Genomic DNA, 26,042 nt, shown 5'->3' with positions numbered 1-26,042 from the left:
TTGCCCCATGCCCCAGCTTTTCTCTGTAACTCGTATTTCTTGCAAAGCGGAACCTGCCACAGACGAACAGGATCCTTTTCCAGACATTTGGATCCCCTCTCTGACCTCTGCCCTCACCCCCGCCACATCAGATGGGGTGGGGGCCGCTCTTGGGCAGCTGTGCCCTGGTCAGCCCATGTGGCTAGGTGAGGTGGCTTTTTCTTTGTTCTGCGTCAACATTGGTAAGGGCTTTATGTGGAAATAAAGAAGTCCCCATCCATTCAGCTCCCTGTGTGCCAAACCACCCTCTGTGTACCAGCCTTTGGTGGTCACAGAAGGGCTTGCACCGGGCACCATGTCCGGCTTCTGGACTAAAGCAAGTGTCTATTGCTTTTGGCTTTTTATGTTTGCCGCTGTTAGAGAAGTTAGCAGAAGGCTCCAAGTAAGCCCATCGTTTGTACAAATAGAAACCGAAATGGCTCCTGGGCAGTTTTATTTGGAAGCCTCTTCTGCCTTTGTGATCCTATGATCCAGTGGTGGCATAAGAGTGGTCTCGGACTTGGAAAGATTTCACTCAGCATACTGGCCAGGGGGATGTCTGTATAGATGATCTTATTGGAGAGGCCAGATGGCAGCAAACTCTAGAGTTCTGAGTCCCGCTTTGCTCCAAGGTGCCTGAGGAATAGCAGCCTACTGACAGCTTGAAGTATGGTGCGCTGGATAATTGGCTTCCTCATTTAGTAATTTGTCTGCTTTCTTTCCTCTTCCTCTGCTTCCTCTCTTCTTGTAAACTGATAGCCTCCTGCCTCTTCAGTAGACTGATAGAGAGTCCCCTGAGCAATGGCTAAGGGGAGGGGTGGCCAGAGCCCCAGGTGGAGGGCCATTTGGAAAACCAACACAGAAAATAACCGTCTTTCTTCTCTGCTTGTCCTCTGGTTACCCGTCTTGATTTTATTCTCTCTTGCATTTTCTCCTGATCCTCTGTCGTGGTCTCCTCGCCACATCATCCTCTTATTTTTCTTTACGTCTTCTGGAGGGACTTCCCTCTTCTGTCTCCCTCTTTCTACTTTTTCATCCCTCCCCCTTTCCTTTTCCTTCCTTCTTGGATTCCCCACATTTAGTTCCCTTTGCTTTCACCATCGATTTAGTTAAACTCAATTCCCAGAAGGAAATGGTACCACATTTATTCAGGGTAGTCTACCTTTTTCTTCTTTTCTTTTCTCTTCTTCTTTTTTTTTTTTTAATCCAAGAAACAAAGAAATTTAAAAACACGTATCCGGCCCTTTCTGGCACCTTCATCCTCTCGAATGTGTTTGTCTTTAGCTGTCGGAAGTCTCAGGACACAACATCTCTGCTTCATTGAAAGTGCAGATGCACCACTCAGAGCTTTTACACTTGGACCTGGGGAGTGACGTCTGGTTTCACTTAATAAGTCATTTTGGTCTCCAGGTGGAATTCCGATTATTCCATTGCAAACAGGAGCAGACCTGACCCTGGTGCTACAAGAGTTAAGTCACATGTCTCAGGCTGCCTACAATCTGGAAGTGCAGTTTTGATGTAAACCATCTCCTCATGGTGTTTTCCCCAGAGTTTGGACCATCCCGATGGCAGAGGTAGAAAGGGTCTCTGCCCCTGCCTCACGATACACCAGTTGGCTCCACAGTCACGAGGCAGTCTGAGTGAACCCTATCGACAAGGGACCTTGCTCAGAGGTGAAAGGGACACTAGCTGCAGTCCACCACAGTCCCCCATTATCATTTTCTAGTTACAGTTTCCAGAGCAAAGCTAAGCCAGTGCCTCCCATTCTTCTTGAGAGAGAAGAGGGCAGGTGCTGGAATCAGGAGGCTAAGTTCAAATCCCAGCTCCCCCAGCTGTGTGACCTTAGACAAATTGCTCATCTTCTCTGCGCATTAGTTCCCACATAAGTTTCATGAGGTGCTTTGTCCCTTTTGTTTATAGCTCTATAGGGTCTAGCACACATGGCACACATATGTTCAGTAAGTGTATTTCAGGGATGAATGGAATGTGAAGACCAAGGACTCCCTTCTAGACTTTCGGGGTTCAACTTCCAGTTCTGCCACCTGCTACACGAACATGGGCCAATCACTTCTTCATCTATGCTCGTTTTCTGTATCTGGGAAAACAGATAGGATTTACATTAGGTTCTAGGTACTAACAATATGGTAGTAATAAATACTACATGATAAATAATAATAAAGGATAAAAAAAAAAACCAGGAAAGCCTTTTTCCTTGATTGTGCCTACTTTCCAGTACTTTCCACTAATATTGTGCTCATCCCCACCACCATCATGGATTCAGGCCTTGTAACACCAAACCACCCTAACAAGGTGTTGAAGACTGAGTTTCCTAGGTGGAAGAGGTCAAAGAAAATAGCCCATGGCCAAAAGCAAATTTTTTGGTTTCAGATGCATGAAAGATCAATTTTAGTTTTAACAAAACTGAGTTCAAAGGTTTGCGGTTTGGTTTCCTAGAGAATCTTTCTTATTCATATTATTATTATTATTTTAAGATTTTATTTATTTATTTGACAGAGACAGAGAGAGAGATCACAAGTAGGCAGAGCAGCAGGCAGAGAGAGGAGAGGAAGCAGGCTCCCTGCTGAGCAGAGAGCCTGATGAGGGGCTCAATCCCAGGACCCTGAGATCATGATCTTAGCCAAAGGCAGAGGCTTTAACCCACTGACCCACCCTGGTGCCATTCTTATTCTTATTCTTATTCTTATTCTTATTCTTATTCGTTGGGATCTAGTAGAGGAGCAAGAGACTTCACTCTTGTCTGAAAGTCCTGTGGGCTTTTGATCCTGTGGTGGTGCCAGGCTGCTGAGGGGCAGGCAAGGCTGTTGGAGATGAGCTGAGACCAGTGGGCAGTGGGCCACAGGGTGCATGAACCTCGGAGAGCATTGCTGGTCCCCGTTGCCATGACAACAGCTGACAGTGCCAGGAGACCCACAGAATGAATTAAATGGAAGGAAATTGCTGGTGCCCTCAGAAGAAAAAGGAAATGAAAGCAAGCTTCTCGGGAATCTGTGGGCACCTCTTTGACCTCCATACTCAGGTTGAATATGTCAGTAACGAATGCTCTTGGGTGTGGGGGCGGAGGGGATGTGCCCTGCCCACAGGATGCCCTTCTGAGAAGGGAGACGACTGCACAAACCTTACATGCTGACTCTCCCTGTCTGGCCCCAGAGCAAGAACCCAGCTCCACAGTGGCAGCCTACACTCGGCATCAGCAGGGATGGCCTCTTTTACCTTCCAGCTCATCCCACATCTGTTGAGTTTGCCCTGATGGGACGCGGTGACCTGGAAACTCACACAGAGCTCTGTTTTGGAATAGACTGTATAGAAAATAAACATGTGGGATAAATAAAGCACAGGGCAGGAAGTAATGGTTTTAAAAAGTTACCAGGAAAACCACGGGTGAGGTCAGGTTCAGAAACCGTACGGCTTTCGGAGGCCCTGAGTACTGACATCACTCAAATTGCTCAATAGGGACCTCCAAGTGGAGCGGTTGCTTTTGGAGTTGGCCCAGGGCTCAGTGCGCTACCAAGCAGAAGAGCCCTGACCTACTTCCCCCCCACCTTTTTTTTTTTTTTTTAAAGAAAGTTTTGCTGCTTGTTGTGTGGCCTCCAACAGGACAGTGAAATCGATGAAGTGGATTTGGTGTTTTGTTTTGTTGACTGTTTAACCTGTCGGATTCCATATCTCCCTCATGGACACGAGCCAGGCCCCCAGATGGACTGTGTGGGCTAGCACCAGAACGAGAGCCTCTCTATCGCCAGCCCCCTCCTTTGGCTCCCTAGGCTTAGGCGGCATCCCAGGGCCTCTTGGGGCCCAGCGACCCTATTTTAAAAAGATATGGACTGTCTTTGCATAGACGCTTTGTGCTGAGATATCACCTAATGGAATGGATGAACACAGTTTTGGATGAACACAGTAGGATATCACTATTAGGAGAGTTTCTGCTACAAGAAACAGAAAACCTGATTAAAAGTAGCTTAAATGTTTAGGACAAGCTCACTTAGCAGGAAATCCAGGGTTGGTTAACAAGAATATCAAGGACTCAAGTTCTTTCCTGTCTTTCTGTTCTGCCATTCTCCACATACAGCTTTTCCACTTAGGTTTGCCCTCATGTCACAGGATGCCTGCAGTCTCTAAGGATATCATTTCACATGAGGGAGCTGAGAAACAGGGAAAAGAAACAATCCTGTCTCTTCCTTTTTAGGAGCAAAATGAGTTTCTCAGCAGACTTTCCTCCCATCTCATTGGCCAGAGTTATAGCATTGCTCATTCCTGAGACAGTCCCTGGCAAGAAGAATCCTATTACATTTGGTTTGATTAATAAAAATTCATAACCTAGGACTGGGGCAGGATGGGGGGGGGGGTGGCAGATTCCTCTGCTGCTCCTGGCTTCTAGATACCTGCGTGAAATAGTGGCTTTTGGGTTGACATGACAAGTTCTTTTGCAAAATGAAAGGCTTTTCTTACTACAGTGCTTTTCAAAGCAGAAATCAGTCCGTCAGCAACTGACAGAGTTAGAAACCTGACCAAATAACCCTGGGGCCACATTAACAAAAGCAGAAGTGGAAGGTAACAACATGCTGGAGAAAAAGAGTTAGATAAAAACTGAAGTTAAAGAGGAAAGAGAAAGTGGAAGTGTATATGGTTCATGATGCTAGAATTTCACTGAAGGAATTATTTGCCTGGTTGCCTCAGTTGTTCTCTGTTTATTGAGACTGTGATGTGAGTTCAGCAAATGTGCCTTGAGCATCTACTATGTACTAAATTTGGATCCAGAATCCTTTTCCCCCAAGCATCATTTCCCCCCATCATGATCGTGTTCATTCTCCAATACCCAGGGAAGGGTACACTCTCATGAATACACCAGCCTTTTGGCTGTGACATCAAGGGAAACTTTGTGCCTCTGATTAAGCCCTCTGAGTCTCAGAATATGATTGGTTTGGAGACCAACCCCTGACCAAATGTATTATTTCAGAATATCACAGAGGATACCTCAGTTTTCTGGATTTTACACTAACTCATCTCAAGTTTCTTTGGCACTATTTTCATAACAAATTTAATAAGAAATTGTGTAACTACAGTATGTTCTATCTGCTAAAACCATTTAGTATCAAGGTAGCATTTTACATGTGTGATTGTCAGCATTTCTTTTCTTCGGTGTGTGAATAAATACTACTTCTTTTATTTTCCTGTAATCAAATCCTGTAGGAGTTTGCCCTTGGAAAAATCTTATTTCTTCATTCCCGCCATGTTTCTTTGAAAAGACTCGTTGCCTCCACTTCCTTTTCTCGAGCTTTCTAGGTATCACCAGTCTATAATGGACTGTGCCAGTCTCACCCACCCTAGTCACATCTTGTGGTTGATACTGGTTTTGTTTGTATTTTTTCTTGTAATTATGAAATACTGAAGCCCACCTGAATCCTATGACAGGCACCTGTTCACTCACCACTCTGATGAGCACTATGTTACATTTTGTCATATTCTCTTCAGATCATTATTTTTTTAAGATGTGAAACATTACAGCACAAGTCCTTCCCCTCCTTCCCCAGAAGGAAACCATTAAGGGAAGGTTGAAGTGCCTCTTTCGCATGCATGTTTTATACCTTCCGTTATATCTAATTGTTCACGTAACAATATATATTACCATTTCTACTTTAATAATTTACTTAAATGCTATTATTTTCTATATAGCCTTTTGATAGATGCTTTTATTTTGACATGCTGTGTTGGAGGTTTATCCCTGTTAATTCGCTAGACCTATCTCATTTTAACTGCTGCTCGTAATTCACTATATGAATATACATGTTTGTTTATTCACTACCCTATTGATGGCTACTTGGACTTTAAGGAAAATATTCTCCTTATTTTCCAATTTGTTACATATAATTTTAAGCTTTGCTGAGGTGAACATTCTCATACTCTTTTTCCTGTGCATGTGTATGAAATTTCCTTTGTTATATATTTAGAAGTAGAATTGATAGGTCAAAAGGTAATGTACCTCCTAGAATTAACTAGAGATTAAGAAATTGCTCTTGAGGGCGCCTGGGTGGCTCAGTGGGTTAAGCCGCTGCCTTCGGCTCAGGTCATGATCTCAGGGTCCTGGGATTGAGTCCCGCATCGGGCTCTCTGCTCAGCAGGGAGCCTGCTTCCCTCTATCTCTCGCTCTCTCTGCCTGCCTCTCCATCTACTTGTGATCTCTCTCTCTATCAAATAAATAATAAATAAAGTCTTTAAAAAAAAAAAAAAGAAATTGCTCTTGAAACCAATGAAATGAATTTATGGAGCCCTTAGCAATATACAAGAGCTGTCATTAAACATTCTCACAAACATGTAATTTCATCAGATCTAAGTTATTTTTTTTCCCAATCTGATGGATATGAAAATATCATCTAATATCTTTTTAATATTTTTATTTATTTATTTGACAGACAGAGAGGGATCACAAGTAGGCAGAGAGGCAGGCAGAGAGAGGGGGGGAAGCAGGCTCCCCACTGAGCAGAGAGCCCGATGCAGGGCTCGATCCCAGGACCCTGAGATCACGACCCGAGCAGAAGGCAGAGGCTTAAACCACTGAGCTACCCAGGTGCCCCATCATCTAATTTTTTAAATGCTTGCATTTGCTGGATTGTTAGTGACATTGAGCATCTTTTCATTTGTTTATTGGGCATTTTGGCTTTCATATCTTTTGTCTATCTCTGTATTGGGTTATTTATTTCCTACTGATTTGTAGGAGTTCTTTATGAAGTATAAATAGTAATCATCTGTCATATCTGAGTGTTCCAGTAACTTACTTCTCCAGGTCATTGCTTATCTTTAATATTTTGAGTCTTTTATGTAAAAAGAATTTTAAAAATTTCATGTAGCCAAATTGATAAATTATTCCCTTATACTTTGTGCTTTTATAGCTTATTCAAAAAATTTACATATCACTCAATTAGATATGCAATGTAGATATGTAGTTTTTGTCCCCCCTTGGAAAGCTAAAGGATTGCCCATATTTTACATCTAGATTTTTCTTTTACCTAGAATTACTTTTGTGTATGCAGTGAGTTAGGAGTAGAGTTTTTATTTTTTCACACAGATGACCAGTTGTCCTACCCCCATGTTGTAAGTAATCTCACCTTTATTATGTATCCTTAATAAGTGCTCTGCAATAACTTTGGCCTACCCAAAAACAGGGATGAGGAAAATCTGTTTTATTCCATGAGGCTCAACCCTGTAATTGTTCTTCTCATACCCTGTGCTAATGATTCTCAAACTCTACAGTATATTAGAATCATGAGGGGAGTGTATGGAAAATGCAGACTCCCAGGACCCACCTCAGAGCCCTAAATCAGAAGCTATGAGGGCATGAGCCTAGGAATCTGCATTTTAAACACATGAACCAAGTGAGTTTGATGCAGGTGCTGCAGAGAGCACACTGAGAAACCCTGCCCTTAATACTGGAAAGTATAGGTTTTCCTTCTCCATACTTCACATCCTCCAGGGACATGGTTAAAATATTGTACTTTCTCTCCTCTACACACACACACACACACACACACACACACATATTTACCTGTCAAAGGCTCCCAACCCACCCCTTTGATAAAAATGGGAGGAATCCCAATCCTTAGTCTTCTGTGATTATTGTGGATGCTTTAATTTTCCCAAGGGAGCCAGGTAATATTTGTTAAACTGGTAAAAATGAACTGCTAGGAGTCCAGAGTGCCTAGATCTCCGTAGCACATGCCAGTTTTTTGCTCAGTTTGGCCATCATGCATATTTCATGCTATTAACTCCTCTCCGTGCAATTTTGCTGTTTCCTGTAGCATCTATGCTGTTCATTCTGGTTCAAGACCTGGAAGGAGTTTTACAGTCTGGAAGACCATTTAAAATAGTAATAATTCACCCACAAGCTGCCCCCTTCGGTGGTGGTTTCCCTTGCTGCTGTCAGCAGACCCTTCCCAGGGGAGGGGCTGGGTGGTCTATGATCTCAACCCTCTCTTGGGATACCTAGACTCCTCGGCACCATGGGGCTGAGGCAGCCTTTTATGTTTCAGAAGAAGGAAGATTGAGTTTCTCCAACTGGCATGTATGTGTGTGGAAGGCAATGTGGATGACTTGCTGGTGGTAACAAAGACTTGTCTGCTAATTTTGAATGTTAAAGAGGCCAAAGAAAGAATGCTTTTAAAGAGTAGAGTATGGGAGCTCCATTTCCTGGGACAGAGTGTAAAACTAGATGGAAAATTCAGAAGCCTTACCTGGAATATTTATTTTGTTACTGGTAAGAGAGGCACTATTTTCTCTTTTTCATTCTGAAATATACTATTAGGTTTGATACTCTGATACTCTGTCAGGATAGCGTGCCAAATATATGCAAATCATCAGGAAACATCTCTTCTCCCTGTTGATTCTTTTTCAGGCAAATTCCAGATCCCAAAATGAGAACAATGGGAAATCTAATCTTTCAGTAAGTGACTCTCAATATAATTTCTAAACACCAAATGTTATCATTCTCAGAGCTTTTCCTTTGACTTTTCATGGGAATCTGATCCTTTCCATTGATGCGGAGGGTGCCCTCTCCTTTAATAGGTTTTGTCGGGAAATATAATTTTTGTCTTTGTTCTACGTATTGTTAGCTGAGATAAGTAAGGTAGGGGGGAAAATAGTGACTCATGTGGACAAATATGACCAGTTGTTGGAAAAACAGTAGGAAATCCCAGGAAAAGGGTAATCTTTCTAACAGGTGCATTTCTCTCGGACTTATCTCTCTAGATCTCTCTTGGGAAATGCTTTGCTGTGTGTTTGCTTGGTGTTGACAACACGGAGTCCACCTCCCTAGCCACAGATAAAATAGAGTTGTTCATTATTAACCTCTTGGACTTTGCACGGACAGCTGTTTATGCAATTTAGTGATCCCTGGTGGCCGGAAACCCTTGGAGGTGCGGACTATCTTCACATCCGCAATGCAAATATTAAGTGCAGGGCTCAGGTTCCCTGTATTCAGAGTTTTCCAATGCTGAGGTAGATTTTAAAGCGGTTACAGTTCATATTACCAGAGCAATCATGGAGCACAAGAATGGAAAGCCAGATGTACTAATGGTATTAATGAAGTCTAGAAAACATGCAAATATTTGGCTAGTAATCTCTATTACTTCAAAAATAGATGCAGCGTTAGGAAGGGGCAGAGCTAGAACTTGAACTTAGGTCTGAGTGATACCAAAGTCTGTATTCTTATAATAAAACTGTATTGCTCTTCTTGGGGTTATAGGAAAGAACATATAACTCATCATTAAGAGAATTGACTGACCATATCACCCAGAGAAAACACCCTTAATAGACTGGGGTTTTCCTACATTTATAAAGGTTAACATTTTCACAGTATTAAATGTAGAACTGTTGATACTGATGACCGTGAGGTGCCTCTTGACAGTCACATGACAGCAGGATTTTGTTCCCCTTGATAACTACATCGTTAACATAGTTTCCTACTCTACACCCCCAAAGAGGGGGAGAAGATATATTTCATTGTCTTTAATACAGATAAGTCCTCACCCCCTCTTTGGGGACTTGGAATAGGAAAAGGGAAGCCAATAACAGGCAGGCTACATATGAATTCAGATTTGCTCATACAGAAAAGACAAGTGGGTTTTCCCTGGCAATATGTAAACATGGTCTTATAACTCCAATATTAAACAAAAAAAAGCTTTCCTTGACCCACATCCCTCTTCAGCCACTGCCCCATTTATTTCCCATTCACAATATAGCTTCCACAAGGATTCTCCATAATCACCATTTTGCCACCTCCCCCACTTGAATTTTCTTCTCATCTCTGTCTCCACCGTCTTGGGGCCCTTCTTTACCGATGCCTTTCCACACTGCTAGATCTAAAAGATGTTCTGTCTTTAATTTGTCAGAGTCACAGCAGCCCTCACTTCTCTGTTCCTTCTCAAAGCACTTCTTTTCATCTAGGGTTTTTCTCATAGCTTATTGGATACCTTTTGGCTTTTTCATTTCCTTGCATCTTCTCTGCTCAACATCTAAGTTTTGCAATGCCCAAGGTCTTTTTCCGGCAACCACCTCTCTTCATTTTTACTTCCCTCGTGTGAGCTTATTTAATCCCATTGTGTCACACATCCTATAGAAACTGAAGACTGCAAATCTACACCTTCAGCTCTGACCCCTGCTTTGAACTCAAGTCCTGTGTCTGGCCACCTACTTGATACTTTTTCTTTGGTAACTGAAAGGCACTTTCATACTTAATATACCCCACTCCCAAGCTGCTTCTTTCTGAATCTCCTTCATTTCATTAAGAGACACTGTTATTTACCCAAATGCGTGGGCTACACACCTAGGAGTCATCCTTGTGGTTTTCTTCATTCACCACAGCAAATCCTGTTCTCTCCTTTTCTTCTGCTCCCATCCTAGTACAAGCTACCCCCAACTCTTTCATGGAACACTAAAGTGGCTTCATAACTAGTTTGCTTCCACTGTTTGATTCCTGCAATAGTTCATTCCCCTCCATAGCAGCCAAAATGATCTCTTAAAGAAGTAAATTCTTGGGGCGCCTGGGTGGCTCAGTGGGTTAAAGCCTCTGCCTTCGGCTCGGGTCATGATCCCAGGGTCCTGGGATCGAGCCCCGCGTCGGGCTCTCTGCTCCGCGGGGAGCCTGCTTTCTCCCCTCTCTCTGCCTGCCTCTCTGCCTACTTGTGATTTCTTTCTGTGTGTCAAATAAATAAAATATTTAAAAATAAAAGAAGTAAATTCTTGTCATTAAAAATTAAATTTTAAAAAAATTATTAAAAATTATTAAAAATTTTAAAATTAATTTAAAATTTTTTAAATTAATTTTAAATAAATGAAAATGAAATAAAATTTAAATGTATTCAATAAAATAATTTTATTTTTTATTTATAAAATAAAATAATTTAAAGTTAAATAAAAATTTGAGGGGCACCTGGGTGGCCTCTGCCTTCAGCCCAGGTCATGATCTCAGGGTCCTGGGATTGAGTCCCACATCAGGCTTTCTGCTCAGCGGGGAGCCTGCTTCCTCCTCTCTCTCTGCCTGCCTCTCTGCCTACTTGTGATCTCTGTCTGTCAAATAAATAAATAAAATCTTTTAAAAATTCTTGAACTTAATTAAAAATTAAAAATTTTTCATGGGACCACATCCAGTAATATCTAGCTAACTCCTATCAGACTAAGTCTCATGGAGGTAATAGCTACAAACTCTGGAAAAAGTAGATAAATACCTGGAAGGACTGGCAAGTGATCAAAAGCAGACACGAATGAGAGGACCCTACACTTGAAAAATGGGATAGAGCAAGGAGGGAGTGCCTGGAGTTCAGGATGATCTCTGAATTATGCTTGCTTGGGGTAGACTCCATGCAACCCAGAATAATGTTAAGAAAATGCAACAGAGCTGTCAACTGCTGGGTACTGCAGGGGAAACAGGACTTGGAGTTTTGGAAGAACTGTTGAAAGTTCTTTTCAACAGAACTTGAAACTGCCAGAACTACAATAAGGTAATAATAATCATAAACACTACTTGGAGAAATATTACAGAGTCTAGACGCTCTACAACACATCATTCTTACTGTGTAGGACACAACACAAAACTACTAGATATATGAAGAAACTGAGTAGTATGACTTTTACCAAAGCACAGGCAGTCTTTGGATACCCATTACTAGATGACCAGATGTCGAATTAAGGAGACAAAGATTGTAAAGCAGCTATTATAACTATGTTCCAGTATGTAAGGGAGAATATTCTCACAATCAGTGAACAAATGGAAGTCTCAGCAGAGGAAGAGAAACTATAAAAAAAACCAGTTGGACATTCGTGAACTGAAAAATATATTATCTGGAAAGGAAAATCACTGGATAAGCTTAACAGAAGATTGGACATAACAAATCAAAGAGTTTATATACTTGAAAATAGATCAGTAGAAATCATCCAAGCTGAAGAATAAAGAGGAAAAGTCTTTCAAAAACAGAACAGTACCTTATAGAGCAGTACCTACAAACAGTACTTAAAAAGGTCTAATATACATTTAACTGGAATCCCAAAAGTAGAGAAAAGAGGATGAACAGGAAGATATTTGAAGAAATAATGGCTGAAATGCCCTATATTTAGTTAAAGCTATACATTTTAGTAATTTGTGTAATCTAATGAAGCCAAAGTGGGGGGGGGGGGGAAACAACACAAAGACAGCTATATTCAAGCAAAGTGTAACAAATCTGCAGGAGACGGAAGATGAAGAGTAAATGTTGAATGCAACCAGAAAGAGAGATGATATGAATGACCGTGGACTTTGTAGGCACTGGAGGCCTGGTAACAGTGTAATAATACCCCCGCTTTTTACAAAATAATACCTTTAAGTGCTAAAAGAAAACAAAATCAACCCAGAATCCTCTATGTATCAAAATTACCCTTTAATATTGAAGGAAGTAGGGAGGGGACATTTTCAGATAAACAAAAGCTATGAGATTTCATTGCCACCATTTCCCACCACAAGAAATACTAGAGGAAGTTTTTCAGGCTGAAAGGAAATGATATGAGAGGGAAATCTAGATCTTCAAGAAGAGGTGAAGAACACTGGTTATGGTAAATGTGTTTTTAAATAGGAAAGGGTTTTTTCTTATATCTCTTTTAAAATATATATGAAAGGGGAAATTATAACACTGTGTTCCAGAGTCTATGAATATCTAACATGTATAAAAATGTTAGTATAAAGAACAGGAGTGGGGAAAATGGACCTATTCTTTTTTTTTTAAGATTTTTTTTATTTGTTTGACAGAAAGAGACACAGCGAGAGAGGAAACATAAGCAGGGGTGAGCAGGAGAGGGAGAAGGAAGCTTCTCGCTGAGCAGGGAGCCCAATGTGGGTCTCGATCCCAGGACCCCTGGATCATGACCTGAGCCAAAGGCAGACGCTTAACTGACTGAGCCACCCAGGCGCCCCAAAATCAAGAGTCTGAAGCTTAACTGACTGAGCCATGCAGGTGCCCCCTTTCTCATTGACTTTTTGCAGCTGTTCCAGCTTTCCTCTGCCTCAGCAGATGATTCACCTCCCACTCTCCAGGGGATGAAGAAACCAGGGGTTTTAAACTAAGTGTTAAACTCATCATTCATACTTACCTTCTCATGAGTTTCAGAGAAAGTGGTGTTCATCTTCTTGGCCTAAGCCAGTCCCTCTATAAATACTTCAAAATTTCTTAATTTACAGTCAGAAATATTATTATCAAGCATATAGGAATGCTCATGTTAGCCATTCACTGCCTTCTTTCCTTGCGAGAAAATAACACGAGAAACCAAATGATGATCTGAAGGTTTCTTGGTGGTTGCGCATATACCGAAGCAAGGGGTATAGATGGGGTGATCTTAAGGGCTGGGCACAAAGTGTAGTAGTCCTAGTTTCCAGAACTGCTACCGAGGGTGGGTCCATAAGGCCCCCTCTCCTTGAGGATCCTAAACCAAGAGAAACACTCTATTTACTGCTGTTATTCTGTTAAAAAGGAAAATTATTGCTTTATTTGTTTTTACCAAAATCAGTATATGTTCATTATGGAACACTGAGATAAGGAATATACATAAATGAACAGCTACATAAAATGACATAAATAATACCCATACTTCTTTCTTTCACAATACACTTCTGCAAATATCTTACATATTCTCTCAAATTTCTTACATATTTCTGCATATCTTTTCACCTGGTTCAGGTCTCTAATTGGTTTCTTTTTTTTTTTTTTTAAGATTTTATTTATTTATTTGACAGAGAGAGATCACAAGTAGGCAGAGAGGCAGGCAGAGAGAGAGAGAGGGAAGCAGGCTCCCCGCCGAGCAGAGAGCCCGATGTGGGACTCGATCCCAGGACCCTGAGATCATGACCTGAGCTGAAGGCAGCGGCTTAAACCACTGAGCCACCCAGGCACCCTCTAATTGGTTTCTAAAACATACCCCCCTCCAAAAGACTATTCCCATTATGCAGTATCACTCTAAGCAGCCTATATTGTTTTCCTCTCTAGCAGAGGCCAGCTACTGATTCATCATCTTCCCCATGGGGAAGATGGGGAAAGAGAAGCCTTCTATACCCTGTATTCTTTCACTCTCTCACCCCCTGCTTTTTGGAATTACTATTTTTTTTTTAATTGTAAACAACCAGAAATAGAAGATCTCTCAAAACAAACGTATAGTTTCATGAACTTATTCTAAGACAGGTACCACCCAAGTCAGCAGCTATAACTGTGTTCCCCATTCTGGAAGCCCCCCTTCTACTTCATCTTCATCAGGCACCCTCCATCCCATCAAAAGCACTGATTTTCCTGCCTTTATAGTACCCACTTTATATTTGTTTTAGTTTTATCATCCAAAGTGACAGACACCACGGCTTGGTAGTTCCAACTTTTATTATATGTCTATGTATGATATATATTTTATAGAGAAATGTATAATATAACACATATAAATAAACATAAATTTCAAAAAATACATATATATGTCTATCCATATATATGTTTCCTCTAAGACATATGTATACATTTATACATATATAAATATATATGTATGTATTTCTTCTAAGACTCTTTAATCTGTATATTTCCTGCCATTCAAGATACTTGACCTGTAGTGTTTCCCACCATCCAGATTTGGTTGATTGCAATCCCATGATCTGTTTTCTCAGTATGTTCCTTTGTTTCTGTGTTTCCTACAAATTGGCAACTTGTTCAGAGTCTTGATGAAACTCCTGTTCGATCCCTTTGGCAAGACTATAAGTGGTACTGGGTTCTTTCATTAGGAGACACATAATATCTGTTGTCTCTCTCTCTTTCTCTCTCACCCCCCACTTTTTTTTTTTTTTTTTTTTTTTTTTTTTTTTTTTTTTGGTACTGTTAGCAGCTATTGATACTCATTGCCTAGATAGACCTTAATTCATTGGAGTTATAGGTTGGTGATATATTCTAATTCTTTAAAAAAAAAAAATTATTTGCTGAAGGTGTCTGGGTGGCTCAGTGGGTTGAGCCTCTGCTTTCGGCTCAGGTCCTGATCCTAGGGTCCTGGGATCGAGTCTTGTGTCAGGCTCTCTGCTCGGTGGAGAGACTGCTTCCCCCTCTCTCTCTGCCTGCCTCTCTGTCTACTTGTGATTTCTCTCTGTGTGTCAAATAAATAAATAAAATCTTAAAAAAATTATTTGCTGAAATATTTTTATTTTATTTTTAAAGATTTTACTTTTTTAAGTAATCTCTTCACCCAGCATGGGGCTTGAAGTCACAACTCTGAGATCAAGAGTTACAGGCTCTACCACCTGAGCCAGCCCGGCGCCCCCTGAAATACTTCTATTATGAAAGGTTGCTTTACCTCATCGACTGTTCACCTAGTGGCACAGCGCATATAGGAAAGGCAGGTTACGTATTGTCCCTTTCTCCAGTTTTTTAGTAACGAATTGGTTCCTTACGATCATTAAAACGTAGCTTAGTAAAATATATATCTATCAACTCATGGAGATGTGTCCTCATTAGGGAGGTGGGCTGGTTTGTTCACCAGGCAGCCGAGTTTCAGTCCCCCAAAGCTGAGGCTCAAGAGTCATGTCCTGTCACTTTTGCTACACTGGATTGTTGAAAGCGAGTCACAAGGCCAGCCCAGATCCACAAGGTAGAGGGAAAGAGTCCAGCTCTCCATAGGAAGAACCAGGAAGGATTGGTCACCATGTTTAATCTGCCTCACCTATTTTTTTGTAAATATCTTCCATGTTTTTTGGTTTCATGGGGCTAGTTCCTCTGTTTTCATGTGGTAATTCAGAGAGACTGAAAACTATGCTACCACTGCTGTCTTGTCAGAATCCTCCTCTGAATCATTTCTTAGTTGACTACTTGTGGAACAAGTCTTGTGTGCACAAGGAAGTGTCTGGCAGGGAAGGTGGTCTCGGTTCTGCTGCTGCATGTTCCGCACTTGACTTGTCAAGGGTGGCAGGATTTAAGACCTTAATATTGCCCTCACCTTGATGGCTTCCATGGAAGCATGAGTCCTTGTGCTCTCAGGTCCAGAAGGCCTTCTGGGTGCCCAGATGGTTCTTTCAGGGCTCCTTGTGCTATGGCCAGTCTGTGCTCCTGTCAGAACTGTCCCTACTTTCATGGGAGCTCAGATCTGGTCTGTGAAGCCACGCCAGGAGGCTTTTTGCCATCGCCTCCTCTCCATTTCAGTCTACATATGTCTGACTCCTTCCTGCTGCCTCACCACCCACTTCAAGTGATCAATCAGTTTGCAGCTTCTCCCTGAGGGCCCTTTGACCTCCAAGCAAACCAAGTCACAACATAAAACTTACCTCCCAACCCGCACCAGCTGCACTAGCCCACCCATTAACTGAACAGAGTCAAACTGAATCCCTCTTCAGGCTCACCTGGGACATACTAATCCATTTAGAAAGACCACCCCCATTCAAGATTATATTACTATTTCCATATTAATTTTTGATAACTTTGTGTATGGCTTCATGTCATAGATTTAAACATCTAATCCATCTGGAGTGTGTTTTGGTACATTACAAGAAGCAAGAATCTAAGTTTTCCCAAAATAATGAATCACATGGAATTAAATTTTCTTGAATAAACTCACCTCCTATCCCATTAGAAATAGCATCACTTTTTCCTTTTCTAAATTCATAGATATGTATACACCTACCCTAGGGTCTCTCCCTGGGCTCTTGTCTCTATTCTCTTATTCTGTAAGGCAGTTAATTAAAACACCCTAGTGCCCTGATTAATTATAGTTTTTAAAATACATTTTTGTGTCTTGTTTTTAGTGCTCTCGGTTCTTTTTCTCCCACCCCTTTCCAGGTGACACTGGTGTCCCATACCGATTTAGGTCCTCCCTCTCTGTTGACTTCTTACCCACTCCGTGGATGTTCTTGTCTCACCTGTTGAAACAAGCAGCAGCAGACTCTTGGATCCTTGTGTTTCTTCTAACTACCTTGCTCCCTCCGTGCTTCCCATAGGCGAGTTCTGCTGAAGTCTTCTATTCCCTCCATCTCTACCTCCTCCACTGTCCTGATTTCAATAAAGCTGAGTTTTTACCACGGTCACTGGTGGCATTTTATTTGCTAAATTCAGGGAACACTGTTTGTTTTCCTACTTGATTTCTTTGCCACATTAGACTCTGTTAACGACTTTGCTTTTTTCAAAGCCCTGGTCTCCTGCCTCAGCCTTATCCCACTGAGGGTCTTCTTTCTCTTAGTCTGTTCCTTCTCAGGCTCTTTACCTGGCTTCTGTTTTTGTTAGTGCCTTCAACGTTCATGTTCCATGGAGTTTCACACAGGACTCTCTTTATGCTCACTCTCTGATTTCATCCCCCATAGCTTCAATCTGAAGATTAATTCTATATTCCCAATCCAGTGCCTTCCGTATTTCTGGTCATCTACTGAATGGCATCACCAGGAGATCCCATCAAGTGCTTCAAGTTCAGAGTCTCTCATCCTTCCATCCTTCCCTACACACCTCCTCAAGTAAATCTCAGATAATGGCCTTACCGTTCATTGGATCTCCTAAGCAGGAAACCTAAGCCTCATGTGCTACTCCTTCTGCTTCAGTTCCTCCCACATCTAGAAGAGAAGGAACTATGCTTTGCTTGAAACAAACTTGGATTCTAACCATGGCTCTGCTTCCCTATCATCACAGCCTTGAGTGAGCTCCTTAATCGTGCAGAGCCTCTGTTTCCACTCCATGCAAGTGGGATGATGATGGTACCTACTTTGAAGGGCTGTTCACAGTGTTAAATGAGATAATGGTGTGTCTAACTCAGCACCCAGCTCTTCAAGGGCTAGTTTCCTTCCTAGTCAGTGCTGCTTAAATATTGTCCAAAATTAATGACTTTCTCTCCATTTTTCTGCTGGTCTTTCCCTTCTGGCCCCCTTATCTCTCATCTGGACATTTCCCAGCAGCCTCCCCACTGTCCCCCTTCCTCAGGCCTCATCCCCTCTCCATCTGGATTGGTTCTTTCTTCCTCTTTACCATCTCGTCCCCACATTCGGACCTGCTTCAGAATCTTCCTGAATAAAGTACCTCTTCCTTAGCCTGGCTTTCAGGCCTCATGACAGCCAACCCTGGCCAACTTTCCCATCTTCCCCTCTGCCTGTGTCCCATGTGCTCCTTGCTCCACTTCTGCCCACGGAGTGTGCTGTTCATCTAACATGTTGTGATATTTCTCTCACATGCTTTTTCACACTCTGGACTTTTCTGTCTGCCTTGGATTCCCCTCCTTTCCCATTGCTTCATCCCGGTCTGTGACTCTGAATGCCCGGTAAGCTCCTACTTACTATTCAAAGCCTAGTTCAGTCCCACTGCCTGAACCTCTGAACGAACTTAAGTGACAGTTGGCCTTTTCGAGTCCCTTTGCATTATTCTCCACAGTATATTCTTATAGGGAACTCTGTAGTCAGAGTGCATTATTTGTTTCCCTTGCTTTCCCTCTCTCTATTCCCTACGCTCACCCTCAAATGACTAGAAGCCTCCCTAGAGAATCTGAAGAGCTTGGGTTGTGTAGTCAGACTGGGTGGGTTCAAAATCTCTTTCTTACTACTTGCTTATTTGGTGACATTTGGCCAGTTACTTAGCTTATTTGAGCCTCAGTTTTCTCAGTTATGAAACAGTAATAGCATCTTTCTTAAGAGGTTTTTTTAAGGATTGGAATAATCCATGAAAGTGCTTAGCCAGCCCAATGCTTGGCACATATTAAATGCTCAATAAATACTACTTACTGCTGCCACAATTGTTGTTACTTCTTTTGTTACTATCGTTTCTTATTATCATTAGTTTATTTTTATTACTGTCATTATTATTGGAAGTGAGAAAGGTTTTTTTGTGCATGACTTTTATTTAAAAATTTAATTTAAAATATTGAGAAGTAATTGACAATGACTATACTGTTATATCAGTTTCAGGCATATAATGTAATTTGATATTTGTATATATTATATATATATATACATATATATATGTATATATATATATAATGTATAAAGCACAATAAGTCTGTTAACCTCCAGCACCATACTTAGTTATAAATTTTCATGTGTGATAAGAACTTTTAAGATCATTTCTCTTAGCAACTTTGAAATATGTTTATTAACTATAGACATCATGCTGTATATTATATCCCCATCATTTATTTATTTTATAACTGGAAGTTTGTACATTTTGACCTCCCTCAGCATGCTCTACCTCCTGCCTCTGACAACCATCAGTCTGTTCTCTGTATCTGTGAACTTTGTTTTTGTTTTTAGATTCTATGTATAAGTGAGATCTTGAATATTTATTTGTCTTTCTCTTTCTGATTTACTTCACTTAGCATAATGCCCTCAGGTTCATTGATGTTGTTGCAAGTGGAAATATTTCCCGCTTTTTTTGGACAAAGAATATGTGTGTGTGTGTGTGTGTGTGTGTGTGTGTGTGTGTGTGTGTCACATTTTCTTGATCCATTTGTTCATTGTTGGACACTAAGGTTGTTCCCCTGTCTTGGCTATTGTAAATAATGCTAGGTGAACATTGGTGTGCAGATACATATTTGGGTTAAAGTTTCCATTTTCTTCAGTTAAATTCTCAGAAGTGAATTTATAGGGCAATTCTGTTTTTTTATTGTTTTGAGGAAACTCCATTGTGTTTTCCATAGTGGCTGCACCAATTTACATTCCCATCTATAGTACAGAAGTCTACATCCTTTCCAATACTTGTTGTTTCTTGTCTTTTTTATAATATCCTTTCTAATAGGTGATAATCTCATTGTAGTTTTGATTATGTTTACCTCTTGATTACCTTTTAATGTACCTGTTGGCCATCTGTGTGTCACTAGAAAGGTGTTGCCTTCTCATTTTGTTGATGTCTTCCTTTGTTGTGCAGAAGACTTTTCGTTTCATGTAGTCCCACTTATTTTTTATTTTGTTGTCTTTACTTTTGGTGTCAAATAAAAAAAATCAGTGCTAAGACCAGTTTCACAGAATTTACTGCCTGTGTTTTCTTCTAGGAGTTTTATGCTTTAAGGACATACCTTACATTCAAGTCTTTAATCCATTTTGAGATAATTTTTGTGGATGGTGTTAGATACTGGTCCTGTTTCATTCTTTCATATGTGACTATTCGGTTTTTCCAGCACCCTGTATTGAACAGTCTGTCTTTTCCACGTTGTATATTTTTGGTTCCTTTTTCATAAATTAATTAAACATATATGCATGTTTATTTTTGGACTCTCTGTTCCATTGATCTGTGTGTCTGTGTTTATGATTATACTTTTTTGAGTTATTATAGCTTTGTGATACACAAAGTGTAGTTTCCGGGAGCATGATGCCTCTCGCTTTGTTCTTTTTGAAGAATGCTTTGGCTTATGGGGGTCTTTTATGGTTTCATACAAATTTCAAGGCTGTTTATTCTATTTCTGTGCAATACATCATTGGAATTTTGATAGGGATTGCACCAAATCTGTAGATGCTTTGGGTAGTATGAACATTTGTACAAGATTCTTCCAATTCATGACCATGGAATTTGACTCTGCAGTTTCTTTCATCAACATCTTAAGTGTACAGGTCTTTCGCCTCCTTGGTTGAATTTATTCCCAGGTATTTTTGGGGATGCAATTGTAAATGGGATTACTTTCTTAATTTCTCTTCTTAATAATTTGCTATTAATGTATAGAAATGCAGCAAATTTTTATATGTTGATTTCGTGTCCTTGCAACTTTACTGAATTCATTTATTAGTTCTAATGGTTTTTTGGTGAAGTCTCTATAGTTTTCTATATGTAGTATCATGTCATCTGGAAACAGTGACAGTTTTACTTCTTCCTTTCTGATTTGCGTGCCTTTTATTTCTTTTTCTTGCCTAATTGCTTTGGCTAGGACTCCCAATACTGTGTTGAATAAAGTGGTGAGTGTGGACATTCTTGTCCTATTCCTGATCTTGGAAAATTTTCACCATTGAGTATGATGTTAGCTGAGGACTTGTCTTATATAATCTTTATAATATTGAACTATATTCCTTCTATACCTACTTTGTTGATAATTTTTTTTAAATATTTTATTTATTTATTTGACAGACAGAGATCACAAGTAGGCAGAGAGGCAGGCAGAGAGAGAGGAGGAAGCAGGCTCCCCACTGAGTAGAGAGCCCAATGTGGGGCTCGATCCCAGGACCCTGGGATCACGACCTGAGCAGAAGGCAGAGACTTTAACCCACTGAGCCACCCAGGCGCTCCTGTTGAGAATTTTTTAATCATAAATGGATGTTGATTTTTGTCAGATGGTTTTTCTGCATCTATTGGGATCATCATATTTTTTTTTAAAGATTTTATTTATTGGACAAAGATTACAAGGAGGCAGAGAGGCAGGTAGAGAGAGAGAGAGAGAGGAAGGGAAGCAGGCTCCCCGCTGAGCAGAGAGCCCAGTGTGGGGCTCGATCCCAGGACCCTAAGATCATGACCTGAGCAGAAAGCGGAGGCTTTAACCCACTGAGCCACTCAGGCGCCCCCATCATATTTTTATCCTTCATTTTGTTAATGTGGTGTGGCATATTGATTTGCAGACGTTGAACTGAACTCGCATCCCACTTGTTCATGGTATATGATTCTTTTAATTTATTGTTGAATTTGGTTTGCTAATATTTTGTTGAGGATTTTTGCATATACATTCATCAGTTTTTGGCCTTTGATTTTGTTTTCTTGTGAATTTTCTGTTTTTTGTTCTTGTCTGGTTTTGCTTTTAGGGTAATGTCAGTATTGTAAGATAATTTTTGAAGTGTTCCCTACTCTTATGTTTTTTTGTTTTGTTTTGTTTTTTGTTTTTTCAGAAGAGTTTGAGAAGGGTTGGTATTAATTCTTCTCTAAGTGTTTGGTAGAATTCACCAGTGAAGCCATCTGGGCTTGGACTGTTGTTTGCTGGCAATATCTTCTTCATCTTTATGTTGCCAACTTCTAGGACAGTCCCTGGCTCATAGTGGATCATGGTAAATATTTGTTTAATGGTATGATAATATCAACTAATGTTTATTGAAAATTTACTATTTTTTGAGTGTGTGCTAAACACTTTAGATGCATTATCTTATTTAGTTTTTATAATAACCCTATAAGATACTGACTGTCATTTTCTTCATTTAGCAAACAAGGAGACCAAGAGAACTGGCTCAGAGACTACATGGCTAGATTGAGGTCACGTAATAAGTAACATAGCCAATATCTGACTTCTGAGCTGGTGATCTTCACACCCAGTTACAGTTGCTGTATGATCATGGGCAAGTCACTTATCCTCTCTGGTACTTCTCATCCTCATTTGAAAGTATGGGACAAACTGGACCATCTGTAAATCCCCTTCCACTTTGCTACTCTATTATTCCATTAGAAGTAGAAGACAGGTGTGCCTGGCTGGCTCTTTCCGTACAGCAAGTGACTCTTGATCACGGGGTCATGAGTTCAAGCCCCACATGGGGCATAGAGCTTACTTTAAACAAAAAAAAAAAAAAAGAAGAAGAAGAAGTAGAAGACAAACTTAAAACAAATGCCATGAAAATGAAAATCCTATTAAAAAGATTTTCTAGTTCCAGTTAGTGCACCATTTCTCTCCAAATACAAGTTATTACATTCCATTTTTCATTGACTCAGAGAGCTTTGATGGTTTCTTAGAGTTCATTGCCTTGGTATTTGGCCAAGCCAGTAGACGAGGACCTAGATTATGTTCTTAGGTGCCAGCCTTGGAATCTACTCTGGCTAGCTGAGGCAGAAATGGATATTTATGAAAGAATATTAGGTGGTTCACAGGTTTTCTAGAAGCTGAGGAGTGTCAGACTGAGGCTAGGGACAAGGCCCAAGCCACAGTGATGAGTTGTCCTGGAAAAGCTTCTGGGTTGCTGTGGCCAGACAGAAACTGCAGCCCACATCATGATGCCTGAGCTTCCCCTCCAGCTGCCTCCGTGCACCTCAGGTTGGGCTGCTATACTCACCACAAAATGGATTCTGCATGCTACTCTTGTGACTAGGAGGCTCTCTGGCTCTGTCTAATTAGAGAAGACAGGTCACACACCTATACAGGACTTAGGATGTGGATGGCTTCTTAAACTGGAAAACACCTCGAAGGTGCTGGATGACCACACACAGTGGGATGATTGACTGTTACATAGGTTATTATATTGGCTGGAGAAAGTCAGCTGGAGCTCATGATAGAGATGTGTGTCTTAAACCTCAGAACCTCTTTGAATGCACTGAAGGAATAGCTGCTAATACTCACTCTGTGCGTGGCCTTGTGCTAAGATGTGTACATACATTTTCCATTGAGGCCTCACAACAGTCTTCTGAAGTATCTATTATTATCCCCACTTTGTATTATTAATGTCATCTTATAGTTGGGGAAACTGAGGCACGGAGAGGCAGCACTGTGTCCTACACCACTTAGTAGGCGTTGGAGCGTGGACTTAATCCCAGTAAGCCACTGCATCATTCTGCCTCCAGCAAAGAGGCTTATTGGGTTTAAGGTCAAACACTAGGGGCTGGGTCCCCACTGGCAGTGGCCCTCCTCGTGTCTGAATTTAGAGTGTGCCACAACCAAACCATTTCCCAGGAAAATAACACAGACCAGATTTATAAGACTAACTATGCATATTTCTTTTAATATTTTTGAGGTCAGTAGGTTTCAGGCACTAGAATACTCCTTTTTTAGTTAAAGTCAAAAGCTTAAAGATGCTTTATGTCTTCGCCCTCTTTACCTTCGTGTGCTGGGAAATGGTCTCAATGGAGAAAATATCACATAAACTCAGTTCCCAAGGGTCCTCACTTAGTGCCATGCTGGTGCCTCAGTTTGAGTTGCTGTAAAATTATGGAAACATTTTGCAGGTGGGGGGAAGAGGTTTTCATGACTCACTTAGGGCCCCTGGCAGGTATGACAATTAAACTGATGAGACAAATTAGCAGGAGAAAAGCATACAGATAATTTCAGTTTTACATGGCACAGGAGCCTTCCTAAGGAAACGAAGGCTGGAAGAAACAGTTAACCCTGCACATTTTAATACTGGGTTTGATGAAGAGTGGCCAGTTGTAGAGAAATGTGATAGAACAGAGAATTTGAGGGAAGTGTAGCAAACTGGTGGAAACTTAGCAAGTCCTGCTTGTTTGGATTCTTTCCCATAACCCTCCATCCTGGCAGTAAGGATGCTCTTTTCCTCTGGGCATAGAGAGTGTACCTCTCACGTCTGAAAACCTGCTTCAGGGGGAAGGGTGAAGGATAGGTAAAACTTTATGCTTCTGCTGTTTTTTTTTTTTTTTTTTTTTTTTTTCACTTTCCTTCAGGTTAAAATCTTGAATATGTGTGATGCCCTATTGTGGAATAATAAGTCCTGATCCCTGTCACTTGATAGAAACCGTTCCTGTTCTCACCCGTTCACATGTACTCTGGCCTGTCTTCCAAACAGAATCAGCAGCCACTTTGGAGAAACAAATATTTGAAACAAAACAACCCCACCTCCCACCTTGCCATAAATACACGAGCATAAACTCTGGTTGTGAAATTCAATGCTTATTTGGCCTGAGGCTAAATCATAAAGGAGTTTTATGGCCCCATTCAGGATGGAGATAAATGCACAAATGAAAATACACATACTTGTGGAACACACACAATTAATGATGGCCCAAGGGAAACATCCTCCCTCCCCAGGCCTTCATCTCTCTTGCCTGATCCTAGTTAGAGAGAATTGGCAGGAGGCAGGAGGGAGGGGATGTTGCTCTTTGGTGTGAGATGACAACTGACTCCAGGAGGGGAAGGAAGTGAGAGGGGAGGCCAGAGCAGAGGGCCATAATTGCATTATGAATTCCTGTCTATTCTGAGCAGATTGTCCCCAAATTTGTCATTAAAAGTGCAATTTCCTCTACGAGAAGTGTCTTTCCAAGGATCCCAGGAAAGATGATGAGAACAGGAAGTAGGGTATCCAATTATTCATGTTGGTAATATACTTTATTCTGCATTCATTATTTATGAATGCTGTATTCAGCTGAAACTTTATTTAGTAATAAAGTTAGTATTGCTTTCCCCCCCCTTCATTTGTGGGTTCGTCCAACAGACACTTTAAATTGCCCACTAAGCGGGGACACTGGGTGTACCAAGAAGGTCCTGGTTCTGCCTTCAGATGGTTACACTCTATCACACGAGGCAGACATTAACCGTCTTGTTACAGCTATGTAGTTGCCTGGAATGTGTGCTGTAATGAATCAAAAAACATGATAAGGGCGTGTCACAGAGCAGCCTACTGTGTCAAGGGTCTGGGAAGACCAAGTTGGGGAAGTGCCATTGGAGTTGAAACTAAGGTGGAGGTTAAATACTAGGGATGAGGGAGAAAGAATGAAGAAAATGAATCTGATGCAAAGAATGTGTGTGGAACATGTAGCAGTGGGTTCCAAGCATGGGTTTATCATGTTTATTCTCATTGTCCTTGGATTAACTACATGAGAGGTCTTCTGAGTGTCATTTATGAGCCACCTGCTTCAGAATCATTGGGATCCGTATTAAAAGTTTACATTCTTGGGCTCCACACTAGGCCACTCAGAATCTGTACGAGCAGGACCCAGCAGTCTATACACACTCCTTCCCCCAGGTGATTCTTACACATACTCGGTTTGACTTGAGAGCCACTTCCTAGTAGTAAAGAGAGCTTTTAATTCTTTCAGGAGCTTCTGTTTATAATCCCTTTGATGCCACTGCAACCTTATGTGGTACACAAGCGAAGTATCATTAGTCCATTCTTACAGGTGATGAAACAGAGACAGGTGTAGAGACTGTGCCCTTCTCCTTATACCACACTGTGTCTCAGAGGTGATTACAGTGACCACATGCCCTTTACAAATGTGATGTAATATACCCAATATAAGCTTGAAGGCATACATATATTTCCCTCATATTGAGGAAATAATATTTTTGACCTATCACCTAATAGTTCAGCAGGTCTGAAGTCAGACAGACTTGGAGTGTAGTCCCAGGTCAGCCACTTATTAGCTGTGTGACTTGACACTCCATTACCTTATTTG

The 26,042-nt window shown here is 41.0% G+C and overlaps 1 protein-coding gene across 5 annotated transcripts in view; it reads left to right on the top strand.

The window, feature by feature from the left end:
• Nucleotides 1-26,042, top strand: part of LOC309862014 (uncharacterized protein) — a 368,153-nt gene that overhangs the window by 165,333 nt on the left and 176,778 nt on the right. The window contains exon 7 of one of the 5 annotated variants that reach the window (XM_082725311.1): nt 8,423-8,470. The exons of the other annotated variants lie outside the window; for them this stretch is intronic. Within the exon in view, the coding sequence (XP_082581437.1) occupies nt 8,423-8,470 (48 nt within the window). The remainder of the gene's footprint in view (nt 1-8,422; nt 8,471-26,042) is intronic. 5 annotated transcript variants of the gene reach the window in all.

This window comes from Mustela nivalis (assembly GCF_964662115.1).
Source record: "Mustela nivalis genome assembly, chromosome: 3".
Taxonomy (NCBI): Eukaryota; Metazoa; Chordata; class Mammalia; order Carnivora; family Mustelidae; genus Mustela; species Mustela nivalis.
The sequence above is the reverse complement of the archived record's forward strand: the minus strand, read 5'-3'. Positions and strand labels throughout refer to the sequence as shown.